Genomic DNA, 14,363 nt, shown 5'->3' on the forward strand with positions numbered 1-14,363 from the left:
GTGGCCGAGTGGTTAAGTTTGCGCGCTCCGCTGCAGGCGGCCCAGTGTTTCGTTGGTTCGAATCCTGGGCGCGGACATGGCACTGCTCATCAAACCATGCTGAGGCAGCGTCCCACATGCCACAACTACAAGAACCCACAATGAAGAATATACAACTATGTGCCAGGGGGCTTTGGGAGGAAAAAAATAAAAACTTAAAAAATATATATATATAAATATATATATCATGATCAAGTTGAATTCACTTCAGGAAAGCATACTAGATTTAACATTAAAAGATCAATGGTAGCCAGGTATGAGGGGTGGAAAGTTGAGGGGGAGGATTGAAAGGAGGAGCACAGGGGGGATGTTTAGGGCACTGAAATTACTCTTTTTGATACTACAATGGTGGACACATACCAGGCATTTGTCAAAACCCACAGAACTTCACAGAACAAAGAGTGAACCCTAATGTAAACTATGGATTTTAGTTAACAATAATTTATCAATATTGGTTCATCAACTGTAACAAATGTACTACACTAATGCTAAGACGTTAATAGGGATACTGTGGGGAGGAGAGGAGGGTATATGGGAACTCTATAATTTTGGCTTAATTTTTTTGTAAACCTAAAAAAAAGACATTACTTATTATGAATTTTTTAAATGCCTAAAGTCCAGAAAAATTTAGTAACAGATGTATAAGACCTTTTCATTCATATACAAAAATACTCTCTGAAACATTGAAAGAAAATAAATATTTAAATAAATGGAGAAAAATATACAATGATCATGAATTGGGAGACTCAATTTTATAAAGATGTAAATTCCTCCCTCCACTAATGTATAGCAGTAGTTCTCAACCTTTGTGTGTGTGTCCTGTCCCAACCTCACCTCAGTTACAAACAATGAAGGTTGGGGTAGTGTGCTACTTGCATTTAGTGGGTAGGAGCCAGGGATGTTGCTATATATTCTACAATGCAGGAAAGCTCCCCACAACAAAGAATTATCCAGCCCAAACTGTCAATAGTGTTGAGGTTGAGAAATCTGACATATAAATTCAATATAATTCCATTCAAAACTTCAGCAAGTTTTTTCCTTGTTTTTTTTGGGGTGGGGGGGGGCGGAGTTGAGGAAGATTCACCCTGAGCTAATATCTGTTGCCAATCTTCCTCTTTTTCTAGGTGAGCCACTGCCACAGCATGACAGATGAGTGCGTAGGTCCGCACCTGGGAACCGAACCTGGGCCATTGAAGTGAAGCATGCCTAACTTAACCGTTAGGCCACCAGGGCTGGTCCAAAACTCCAACAAGTTTTTTGATGGAACTCGACAAACTAATACTAAAATATGTATGAAAATACAAAAGGCCAAGAAATTTCTACTCAAGAAACTCTAAACAGACTAAATATTAGACTAGAGAGGCCAGAAAAACTCTACCCTGTAAATAGATGCTTGATATTTGCCAGTGGTGTTACTGTACAACAGTGAAGAATTGAAGGACTTTTCAGACTTAAAATATTCCATTCCAGATGAAGACCTAAATTTGAATGGCTAAACTATATATAACTAACTAAACTATATATAAACTAGAAAGCTTTTATTAGAAAATAGATTATCTTCATGTGCAAAGAAGAATTTCTTATGACATTAAAAGCCAATAAAGGAAAAGACTACCAACTTGACTGCACTTAAATTAAGAACCTATGTTCATTTATTCATTCATTCAACAAATATTTATAGCTGCTGGGGATATAGTAGAGAATAAAATTGACAAAAATCACTGCCCTTAAGGCATAATTTATCAAAATATAAAGGAGGAAAAACAACTCAAGATGGGAGAAGATATTTGCCAAATATATAACTGATCGACAAAGATGACTAATATTAACACTTATTTAAAAAAAACTCCTACAAATCAATAAAGAAAATTAGTGGAAGACTTAAAGCAGTTCATCCAAGAGAAAATCCAAATGATATGTGCAATCCCAACAGTAATCGAGGACATAAAATTAAAATCTTAATGAGATATTTCTAAACATACTCAAGAAGGTAAAACTAAAAAGGCTGCAACATGTCTAAGCAAAGATGTGAAGCCATCAGAATTATGTGACATTAATTAATTGGAGTATAAAAAGTCGCTACAACCTCTTCAGAAAACAGTCTGGCATTATCTAGAAAAGCTGCATCTCTTATAACCCAGCAATTTCACTTCTCAGTACACAAAACAGAGCATCTTGTGCACATACACACCAAATTAACATGTACAATAGACAGTTTACAGTAACATTGTTTGTATTATCCAAAAGCTGGAAACAACCCAACTTCTTTCAAGAGCAGAGAGTTTAAATAAACTACTATATTTATATCATGGCTACTTTACATCAGTTCTGAACTTATAGCAATTATGCCCCCCAGGGGACATTCGGCAACATCTGCAGACATTTTTGGTTGTCACAATTGGGGAAGAGGGTATGGGAGGACAGAGAGGAGTGTGCTACTGGCAACTAATAGGTAGAGGCAAACGACGCTGCTAAACATTCTACCATGGAAAGGAAAGCCCATCACACCAAAGAATTGTCTGCTTTACATCAATGAAAATGAGTGCACTATGGTACAGGCAATATAAATGAATCTCATAAATATAATGTTTGAGCAGAAAAAGCAAGATAAAAGAGTAGGTACACTTAATTATGTAAAAAAGTATACATATAGTTAATTATCTAAAGAAGAAAAACAGGCAAAACTAAAATGTTTTGTTTAAGGATAGATTCATTAATGGTGAAACTATAAAGAAAAGGAAGGAAATAATTATCACAAAATTAAAGTAGTACTTATCTCTGTGGAAAACAGAGGTGGTTGTGATAGGGGAGGAGCACACAAGAGATACGGGGAAGGGTCTTCTAAAGTCCTGATAATATTCTTTTCCTTGACCTGAGTACTAATAACATTGGGATTCACAATATAAATAGTACTTAACCTCTACACACATAATTTATGCGCTCTTCTCTGTGTATAAGATGTCACAATTAAAAAGGTTTTAAGAAAAATAATATTGATCTATATACGGTGTACATGTAAACAGATAAGAAAGAATTCATTAAAATAGATTTCTAAAACTGATTAATATATAATAAACCATAACAAATACCTGTTTCTATTCCCCAAAGCAGACACTGACACTGTTAGGATACCAGAACAAGTAATTTATTTAGGAAATCCCATAAAATACTGGTAATGGAGTGGGGAAATAAACAAAGGAAAGGCTGACAACAAAAAGTGAGTTATCTACCCAATTACTGCCATAGATAACTGGAGCCTAATTAAACTCCTTGGGGAACTGGGAGTCACCATAAGCCATGCACTTAAAAGTTATCTCACATGAGGGAGAAAGGATTTGGGGTATTTATACACTAACTCCCAGCCAGTCATTGGTTAAAGCCACAGTGCCCAATTTGTGCACTGAGATGTCCTTAGCCATGGAAGCAAACTCATATAAGCACTGTGGGGTATTTTAAATGTTCAAAGGGAAACAGCAATATTTTATATCTGTCAAGTACAATAGGAACTACTAGCACGAGGTAATTCAGTATCAACGTCAGATGATACTTCATTACTTTTGATAATATCCTATCTTTGAGAAGCTGTGTTTTCACAAATTCTCCTGGAAAACCAGTATGTAACAGGAAACGAGGGTGACTTCAAAATTTGAGCAGTTGTACAGGCCCAACAGATGCATATATCTACTAGTAAGTGAGATTATTTAAAAATAGAATACAATTTTTATTTTTCTTTCAATTATATTTATCATTTTTCTAAACAGCTACTAAGTTCTTAGGACATAAATAAATTGTTTGGACCTAACTACTTCAAAAAGAAAGTGTTAGGTATTTCTTTTGGCCTAGAGGTTCCATGAAAAAATTAATGAAACACTAATGGGTCCATGAAATGGGAAAGTTTAGGAAACTCTTGGAGTAACTGTTCTTGGCTGAGGTCAGTTCTCCAGCAATCCTACATTCCTACAAAGTCCTCAGGCATTTAAAAGTCCACTGTTAGGCACAAGCACTGCAAAATAGAATTACTTGTTATAATCAACTAAAAAAGAAAGTATTTCTAACCTACAATTCTCAAGTTTGATAAACACATCCTTTATTAACTAAAAGCAAGCACATTTTCCAATGAAAACTACTTATCAATATCCCTGACACATAATTCTGAAATCTGTTATATACTGGCATTAGTACATACCCAAACATAAATGCCTGTACCAATGGTGTATTAAACAATGATAATATTTTGAATATAGAGATAACATATCTGTATTTTGTCGTGCATGTTACTATAAATATATCCTCTCATTCTATGTTATCTTCTTAGCGTTTATTCCTATAAACACTTAACGAAGTTACACAGCTTTAAAATGCAACTAACTCTAAGTTAATAGTGTTTAAATCAACTTTTCCTTTGCCATCTTTCCTACTGCATTGATACTGAATATATCCTATTATCACATTGAATTAGTATATTCTAACTGAGGGTCTAGCAGTAAACAGAATTCACTTCACATGGTTCAAATGAAGAGATTTCAGTGAGCAGACTATAGATATGTAGGCACAGTTAAGGAAAGAACTAGAGGTGCTGATACAACTTAAGGTAGCTTAAGAAGAAAACCGATACAACCTAGGCTGAAGGGTCAAGATGAGAAAATAGTGATAGTAGAGGCCAAATGGAAGAGAGGCTGCCCAAACTCTTCATATGACATTATGTTCCAATTTGTCATGTCACTGGTGGGAGTGCTCCATCTAGCCAAGAAATAGGAAAAAAAGTTCTGTGACTTTTTCCTCCCTTCCCTGGTTCTCTTCCTGCTTTAGCCAATTTTTTTTAACATCCTTTTGTTCTTGGTTCTTATGCAAGTTTAGGGGCAAATGGGCTGATACAATAAAACACCAAGCTGGATTTTGGAAATTACTTTGCAACACAAGAAGTCCTTATAAAATGCAAAACTAACCTCAACAAATAACAGAAACCAGCTTTCATAATATAAAAAAAAAAAAACTTCCCCATTTGTCCTTTGTCTTTTGACTTTCCCTACAATGTGCCCATCATGTAAAAGTTTTCACTGTAGTGTAATTTATCAATCTTTTCTTTTCTAACTTATAAATTTTGAGTCACAGTTCTCTTTGAGTCACATTAATAAAAGATCTTTCCCACTCCAAGGTTATAAAGGAATTCTTTCCTGTTTTCTTCTAGCACTTTTATTATTTCTTTCTTTCTGGTATTTATTTGCTGTTTCTTTTTCTTTATTGCTACTTGTTTTTGTATTTAAACTGGATGCATTGAGAATTTCTCTGGGTGTACATTATCAAGCGAGGTATAGATATGAAATAATTTCCCACATTTTCCCCATTTTTATCTTAAAAAGAGGGTCTTTTATTCCATTATCTCTTCTAACTGGCTATTATTACATAAACCAAACATATTAATTTATCTATATTAATTCCATATCCCAATAACTTACTGAATAACTATTGCTTATATTAGTTTTGTAAACTGATTCTCTTGAACTTTCCAAACATTCAACATTATTTTCAAATAGCGATCATTACTTCATTTTGTATGTCTAAACGTGTTTGCTTGTTATCTCCAATATAATGCTACATAGGAGTTGTAAGACTGGGCATCCATGCCTTGTTTGACTTTAGTGAAAATGACTCTACTGGTTTCCCTTGAGTATGATACTGGCTTTAGAATTAAAAGGGTTTTCCCTCTCCTTTCAGTTTTTACTTTGACATAATTTCAGACTTCACAGAAAACGTGTAAGAAAAGTACAAAGAATTTCTAATACTCATCACCAAATTCCCAGGTGTAAGCATTTTACATTTGTTCCACCCTTCTTTCACTCTTCCAATATCCCTTTACTCTGTAATACTTCACTGTACAGTACCCTAAAACAAAAAATCACATACAACAACAACAGTACAAGGATCACGAAATTAACATGAGCCATGAAATTAACAATGAGACAATACATATGTTCTAATCCACAGAAGTGATTCAGATTTCATTATTTGTCTCAATAATGTCCTTTATGTCAAAAGAAAAATCTAAGATCATGTAGTCCATTGTAATGTTTCCTTAGTCTCTAATCTGGACCAGTTCCTTAGTCATTTCTCAGTATTTCAGGACCTTGACGGTTTTAAAGAGTACAGGATTGTTATTTTGAAGAATATATCTCAGTCTAAGTTTGATGTTTCCTCAAGAGTAGATTCAGGCTCTGCACTTCAGGCAAGAATGCTATGGAAGTGAGGTTGAGTTCTTCTTCTAACTGCATACAAGGAAGCACATGCTATCGACTGGTTCTATAACTGGCATGTCTGTTTTCAACATTCGGTTACAGCAGTGTCTACCAAGTTTGTACATGATAAAGTTATTATTTTATCCATTGTAAATAAAAGATATTTGGTAAGGAGACATTTAGAGATCAGGTAAATATTGTGTATGTGTATATTCCATTATTCCCCCTTCTTTCTTCCAAAAAAAGCTGCATACTTTAGATACTCTTTTCCACTGTGCATTTTACCCTTAAAAATGTATTCTGAAAATCTCCCTGCATCAGAGATCTTTCTTTTTCGTTTTAACAGTGCCAAAAAACTCCACTGTGGAACTGTACCACAGTTTACTCAATCACTGTCCTATATATGAGCATTTAGGTTGTTTCCAATATTGTGCAATTACAAATAACATTGTATTGCATAACTCTGTGCACTTATTTTCCTAATGCTGGAGGTATATCTTCATGGCAAAATTCCAGAAGTAGCATGTCTGGGTCAAAACATAAAAACATGTCGTTTTGGGAGATACTGCCAAATCTCCTTCCATGAGAGATGTACTAATTTGTACTCCAACAAACAATGTAACAGTCTCTGTTTCCTCACAGCTTAAGCAAGAGTGTTCTTGTAATTTTTAATTTTTATCCATCTAATGAGTGAAAAATGGTATCTCGGTGTAGTTATAATTTCCAATTCACTTCTTTCATATCTGCTTAAAGTTTCATAGGTAACTGGGTCTATTTCTGGATTTTTATTATATTCCACCGAGCAAGAGACAAGTGTGCTCTCTTTGTTAATCATATTAAGAAAATATGCATCTATGTCTCTTTTATCAAAATGTTTTAAAATCCATTTTGTCAAGTGCCTTTTCAAGAACAATGAAGACAGCCAAAAGGAAAACTTGACAACTGATAGGAACAAGAGAATTCACAGAAAAAGAAATGCACATGGCTCTCAACCCTCACTTGTGAGAGAAATACAAATTAAAATTATCCATATACAAAAATTAACCATGAATCAATGACCTAAATATAAGAGCTAAAACTATAAAACTCTTAGAAGAAAACAGAGGGATAATCCTTCATGCCCTTGGATTTGGCAATGGATTCTCAGATTTGACACCACATATATGAGCGAAAAATTTAAATAAATTGGACTTCATAAAAATTTAAAACCTTTGTGCATCAAAGGACATCTTTAAGAAAGTGAAAAGATAACTCACAGAATGGGAAAAAAATAGTTGTAAGTTACATACCTGATAAGGGTTCAGTATCCAGAATATATACAGAACTCTTACAACTCACAACAAAATCAAAATCATCAAATTTAAAAATGAGCACAGACTTGAATACACATTTTCAAAGAAGATATACAGATGGCCAAAATGCACATGAAAAAGATGTTCAGGGACAAGCCCCAGCGGCCTAGTGATTAAGTTAGGTGTGCTCAGCTTTGGTAGCCTGGGTTCAACTCCCAGGCGTGGACACATACCATTTGTCTGTCACTGGCCATGCAGTAGTGGTGGCTCACATACAAAATAGAGGAAGACTGCCAACAGGGCAAATCTTCCTCAGGAAAAAAAAAAGTTTCAATTTCATTGGTCATTAAGAAAGTGCATATCAAAACCACAAGAACTAGGACAGTTCAACTGAAAAATAAAAGTGTTGGAAAGGATATGGAATAATAAAAATCCTCATACATTTCTGGTAGGAAGGTAAAATGCTGCAGCCACTATGGAAAACTGTTTGGAAGTTCTTCAAAAAGTTAAAGTAGAATTACCATATGCTCCAGCAATTCCACTCCTTGGCATTTACCCTGAAGAATTTAAAAACAAGTACTCAAACAAAAATTTGTTCATGAATTTTCATAGCAGCAGTATTCATAGTTACCAAAAGCTAGAAACAACCCAAATGTCCATCAGCAGATGAACAGATACACAAATTGTGATATATACATACAATAGAATGTTATTCAGCCATAAAAAAGGATGAATTATTCTTATATACTACCACTCGGATAAACCTTGAAGAAATTATGCTATGTGAAAGAAATAAAACACAAAAGGTCACATATTATACAACTCCTTTTATATAAAATGACCAGAACAGGCAAATCAATACAAGCAGAAAGTAGATTAGTGGTTGCCAAGGGTTGGGTGGGAGAGGGGAATGGGGAATGACTACTTAATGAATATGAGGTATTCTGGGTTGATGAAAAAGTTTTAATACTACAGAGAGGTGGTTGCACAACACTGTAAATGCAGCAAATGCTACTGAATTATACACTTTAAAATGGTTGTCTGTCAAGTGAATTTCACGTCAATTTTAAAGAAATCTCACTGATGTGTAATTTTTAAATTGCTCATAAAACCAATTCCAAAAATTGGATGAAAACACTTTGTTGAATAGATTGAGAAGAAACAAGCATTCTCATATATTACTGATGGGAGTAAAAATGAGTGCAATTTCTATAGCAAGAAATTTGGCATTATCTAATACAATTACAAATACACTTACCTACAGACATTCTTCCACAAAGAGCAAATAAGGTATACACAAAATATACTGTTTGTAATAGCAAAAGACTAAAAATAATGCAATGGTTTGTTAATAGAAGACTAGTTAGGTAAATTATTATACACATACTCAAGGGAATGCTATGACGCTGTATTAAAAGAAAAAGGAAAAAAACCTGAGAAAGCTCTTTATACACCAGTATCTTCCCTGTTAAGAGTGGAGAAGGAAAGAGTATGTTCCTACTTATACATATGGAAATTAGATAGATAGATGGATATACAACAAAGTAGTTAACAGTTAACTCTGGCGATAGACGGGAAGGCTGAAAGTGGTAAAGACTTTTTGCTTTGTATTTCCAATTTTTTCTCGGTTTTTTGAACCATGGGAATGAATTACAAAAGGAAAAATTTTAAAGACTACCAGTTATTTTAAAATTAAAACCCAGTCCAACAAGACACTTACATAGATTAGATGAAATAATATATGTAAAGCACATCACTCAGTACTTGCCTTGCCCATTTTAAGGCTGTAAAATTAAACTTGCTTTCCTTCAACAGCCTAATCTCTTGCCTCACCAGTTTCCATGTTCTAGGATTCACCCATAAACTCTCTGTACTAGTGTGTTCCATGCTTTCTTACCTTCACGCATTTTTGCACAATGTGTTAACTTTGGTCTTTCCCCTCTCTCTTAACTTTCTTTAACTCAGTCTCAGTCTCACCACAGAGTTTCCTCCTCTGGGATGCACGTTCTTACAAACATCTACACATCACACATACACAGAAACACACAGCCTGGGACGGATCAGAAGCCCCTTCTTGTTACTCCCATGGCATCCTGTGGTTAGGTATATAGAATCCAGACTGAGACAAGCCTGACTCTGATACATGAGTTTGGCACTTGCAAACTGTTTGAAGTCCAAAAACTTACCTAAGCCTTTTATTCTCCATTTCCTGATCTATAAAATAAAGATCACACCTGCCTGATAGGACTGTTAACCAATATAAAATAAGCTAATGTACATAAAGCATATACTAGATAGCCATTAAATAGTCATCAGTTTATTATTCTTATAATGGCACAGAGCACTTGATTGAACTATTGGTGTATTTCCTTCTTTGTTCCTTGCCATAAAGCCTCCTTTAAAAATTACACATACTCTAATACTTCCTGGAGCAGAGGCTGTCTTGATAACATTTGCACAATCTGGAATAGTGCTCAGCACAAGGGAGGTGCTCTGTAAATATTTGATAAACTACTTATGTCAATATGGTGATAAGGTAGACAGAAATAAGAAAGCCTTTAAGAAACCAATTTGATCAGTGGTCTCAATAAAAGATCACTGTTCTTTCTGTATTGGAAGGCAAAGAATGGTTATTTACCAACTGATTTACCCCATGTAGCAGAATCTAATCTATTATTAAGACTTATCTATTCCAGAGAATCTCTCAGTTATCTATTAATATAATAAAAATAAATTTCTATTTTAACAAACTGTCTATGGATTTCCAACAGATTGTAAACTTAAGAAACCTGATTGTGATACTTAGGTTACCTTAAGCAAAGTATTTGAGTTTCAAGTACTTCATCCATAAAATGAGGACCAAAATACTGACAAGGATACAAAATAATGAATGTTAACAACTACTACAGTTCCTAAGATGAAGCATAAGTAAAATAATATCAGTAAAATATTAAGCGTAAAAGCTTATGATCTAAAAACTGAATTAATAAATTCATTAAATGAATTTTACATTTCCTTCCAAATTTCAAAAAATTCAGAAGTCAGTTAGTTTTTAGGAACAAAATGGACCAGAACAAAATGAAATATCCTTAAATAACTTAACAATAACTTTCTTTATCAGAAAAAGATTAGCACATAAATCGAGGATGAAGTATAAATAACTAATTGAAGGTGAAGTAAATTTAAGACTGATGGACTGACAGGCTCAATGTACATCATTTATTCCAACATTCTGTACCTCGACATCCTGAACACTGGATAAAAAAGTTGATTAAATCCAGAAGTGCGATGTCCCTGTCTTGTTTATATGATTCAATCCAGTCATCCACAACGGACTGTGGAAAAGAAAAAGAAAAATGAAACTTCAAAAAAATTGATATTTATAGCAAATAAATTTCCAAAAAAGTCTGTGGTTTTCTCTGTGTGTCTCTATTTGAACCAAGAACACTACTTACCTGAAATTATTTCTCTGCAGCCATATAAAAGTAGAGATTCCCTCTTTGTTTTTTCTGAAGGAAGATTAGCCCTGAGCTAACATCTGCCTCCAATCCTCCTCTTTTTGCTGAGGAAGATTGGCCCTGAGGTAACATCTGTGCCCAGCTTCCTCTATTTTATATGTGGGATGCCTGCCGCAGCACGGCTTGACAAGCAATGTGTAGGTTGGCACCTGAGATCTGAACCAGTGAATGCTGGGCCACTGCAGTGGAGCACACGAACCTAACTACTGTGCCACCAGGCCAGCCCAAGATTCTCTTATTTTTAAAGGCAATTAAAATGTGAGTAACTAGGTTTCCAAAATGTGTTCAAAATCCACACAATACAAACCTGACTTTACCAATTCCATTAAGTGTAATAATTATTAAGCAACTATAGATACTAATATTCAAACCATATTGCAAAAATGACAAAAACTAATTTCACTTACACATAAATACAAACTTTCAAAGCATCAGAAAACCTAATCTCCTAGTAGTGCATAAAAAGAGTACACATCACATATTTAAAAATGCATTTTTTCCAGGAATGCAAGGATGGCTCAATATTGGGAAATCAAATAATTCAATTTATCAAAAAAGGAGAAAAATAAATTAAATGATTACATTACTGGATCTCCAAAAGGTATCTGATAAAATTCTGCAGCCAAGCTTTAAAAAAAATTTCTAGAAAAACTAGGGTTAGATGAAATGTACATAAACAAGATAAAAACAAAGACTAAAATATATTTGTTGTTGAAATGCTTAAGACATTTCAACTCAAAAAGGAAACAAGACAAGAACACATGCCAAACCATTCAACACGGGTTTTCATCTTTAGTTAACGGAAAATCTAGTAAAATATTGGTAAAGACAATTCTCCTTTCCTACAGTTGATAAGAAAATCTAAGAGTCTCTACTAAAGTAGATTAATAATGGAAAGATTTGACAAAACAGCTGACAAAAGACAAAAGTACAAAATAACTTTTTAATACTGGCAATATATAAGAAACATAAATGAGGAGCCTGTTCACAACTAAAAATATCTAAGAATAAATTCAAGAAAGGTATAAATGTCAATGAAGAAAATTATAAAAAATTACAAGATATAGAAAACTACCTAAATAAGTATTATACCACTGATTTTTTTTAAAAAAAGGCTTAGTGTTGTATCAATAAAGTATTTCCAGATTATTAGGCAAATTTAATGTGATTCCAGTGAGCAGAATTGTTTGGGGTTTTCTTGGGTGGAGGTAGGGAATCAGAGGAAATGCATAAAAATAATTTTAAAAAATTTTTTAAATTCACTTTTATCTCTATACTGAGGTATAATTATATACAGTAAGATGCAAAAATCTTAACTTACCACCTTGATAAAATATTACAAATACATAACACCTGTGTAACCATAACCAAGATGAAAATATAAAACATTTTCATAACTGAAACAGGCTCCCTCATGTTCCCTTCCAGTCCATAATAATGGCCAGATTATTTCACTATTATTCCTTAATAGTTGACATGTTTTTGAAATTCATATAAATAGCATCATCTTTTGATTGATTTCTCTCAATCAAAGTTTTATCAGTGAGTGTCAGTCACATTGTTATATATATCAGTAATTCCTTTTTTGCACTGCTGGGTAGTATTCATTATATTTATATACTGTAATTTATTACCCATTTTACTGTGTGGTTTCCATTTTAGGGCTGTCACAAATAAAACTGTTATAACTATAACTGTACACATCTTTTAATGGACATAAACATTTTTCTCTGTTGTATATATACCTAGTAACAGACTTGTTAACACACATAATACATGTATGTTGAGGGTTAGTATACAATGCCAAACAATTTTCCAAAACAGGTTTATTAAATTATACTTCCACCAGCAATGGATGAGGATCCAGCAATGTGTAAGATCGAATACTCCACATCCTCACCAATACTAGGTATTATCAGTCCTTTTAATTTGACCCATTCTGAATGAATATACTTCTTCTTTAATCACCTCTTCTATTGAGGAACAACCACATTCCCTTCTTCCATGCAACAGAGAAAACTTTTAGTTAACTTCTGATATACATAACACTCTGTTTTTCTCTGTCTCATCACATTAGCATCTTGGAGGCTTTGTTTGAAAAGTAAATAGAAATTTAGAATATTACAGTTGTAGGAAAGAGTAAAAAGAAAAATAAAGAATGGCATGGTACCTGTTCAAGGTTCAGCTCTAGTGAACAATGTGTCAGCCCTTGTTGGCTAAGAATGGTGGTGAGGACTAAGAATGGATGGACCCAGTCAAGAGTGACTTTGAGAGTCAGGGCCCAAGCAGAAATGCTTTGTGATCCAGGTAATAAAGTGTGGCACAAAGCTGAGGAGAAAGCCATTACCCTAGTTCTACATGGGGCCCAACACTGTGAGGGCACTCTTAGGATGGTGACCAAAATTTTCTTTAATTCCCAAAGTGATTAGTATCAATGTGTAATCCCACCAGTTAGATACGAAGAGCCCAAAACATTCTGAATAAGACTAAGCAGGGACTTGCATTAGAAATATTAAAACTTAAGACAAACATACTGAAAACAAAATAGTTTAAAAATAATATAGGACTACAAAAGTAATATAAAGAGAATAGAGCTTAGAAATAGATCCAGGTATAATGTAGAACTTAAGCTATGACAAAGGAGATATTTCAATTTTAGAGGGAAAAGGGTGGTTTATATAATAAATGACACTGAAGTAATTGGTTATTCATCTGGAAAAAACACAGTTATATCTTTTAAAAGCTATCAGAGAGATGTGGAGGCAAAGGAATCTAAGGAACTAAACTCCAGAAAGATAAGCCCTTTTGAATTGGCAGAGACTGGTGACTGTTAGAGGCATTGCCAAGTATAGGCATAAGTAGGTGAATAACATATAGGGTCTTGGCTGAGGGACAGGATAAAACAGAAAACTACAGGAGCCACATCAAAATCAAATTACTGAGTATCTTCAATAAAGAGAAAAAATTTTAAAGCAGCTATAGGGTATGTACAGGGGACCAAAGAATAAGAAAATGGCACACTTTTCATCAAAAACAATGAAAGCCAGTGAATAACGAAACAACATATTTAAAGTACTGAAAGGAAGAAAAAACTGCCTATCAGTTGGAAGAAAAAACCATTTCCTGGTTGCCCCACAAAGATCAACAATTGGACACTTATCTACAAACAAAAGCAGCTCTGGAGACCTCTAGAGTCCACTTATAAGTTTTAACAAAACAAAACTGAGAATAATCACACAAGAAGAAAATGAAAGCCAATTCATTTTGCCTGCCTTATCCTA

General features: G+C 34.0%; 1 protein-coding gene across 5 annotated transcripts in view; it reads right to left on the reverse strand.

Annotated features, from left to right (window-relative positions):
• STAG1 (STAG1 cohesin complex component) overlaps positions 1-14,363 on the reverse strand; it is a 369,927-nt gene that overhangs the window by 195,973 nt on the left and 159,591 nt on the right. For all 5 annotated transcript variants that reach the window (XM_044754937.2, XM_070493352.1, XM_070493351.1 and 2 more), the window contains one exon: positions 10,803-10,899. In XM_044754937.2, coding sequence (XP_044610872.1) covers positions 10,803-10,899 — 97 coding nt within the window. The remainder of the gene's footprint in view (positions 1-10,802; positions 10,900-14,363) is intronic.

Source organism: Equus asinus, chromosome 21 (genome assembly GCF_041296235.1).
Source record: "Equus asinus isolate D_3611 breed Donkey chromosome 21, EquAss-T2T_v2, whole genome shotgun sequence".
Lineage (NCBI taxonomy): Eukaryota > Metazoa > Chordata > Mammalia > Perissodactyla > Equidae > Equus > Equus asinus.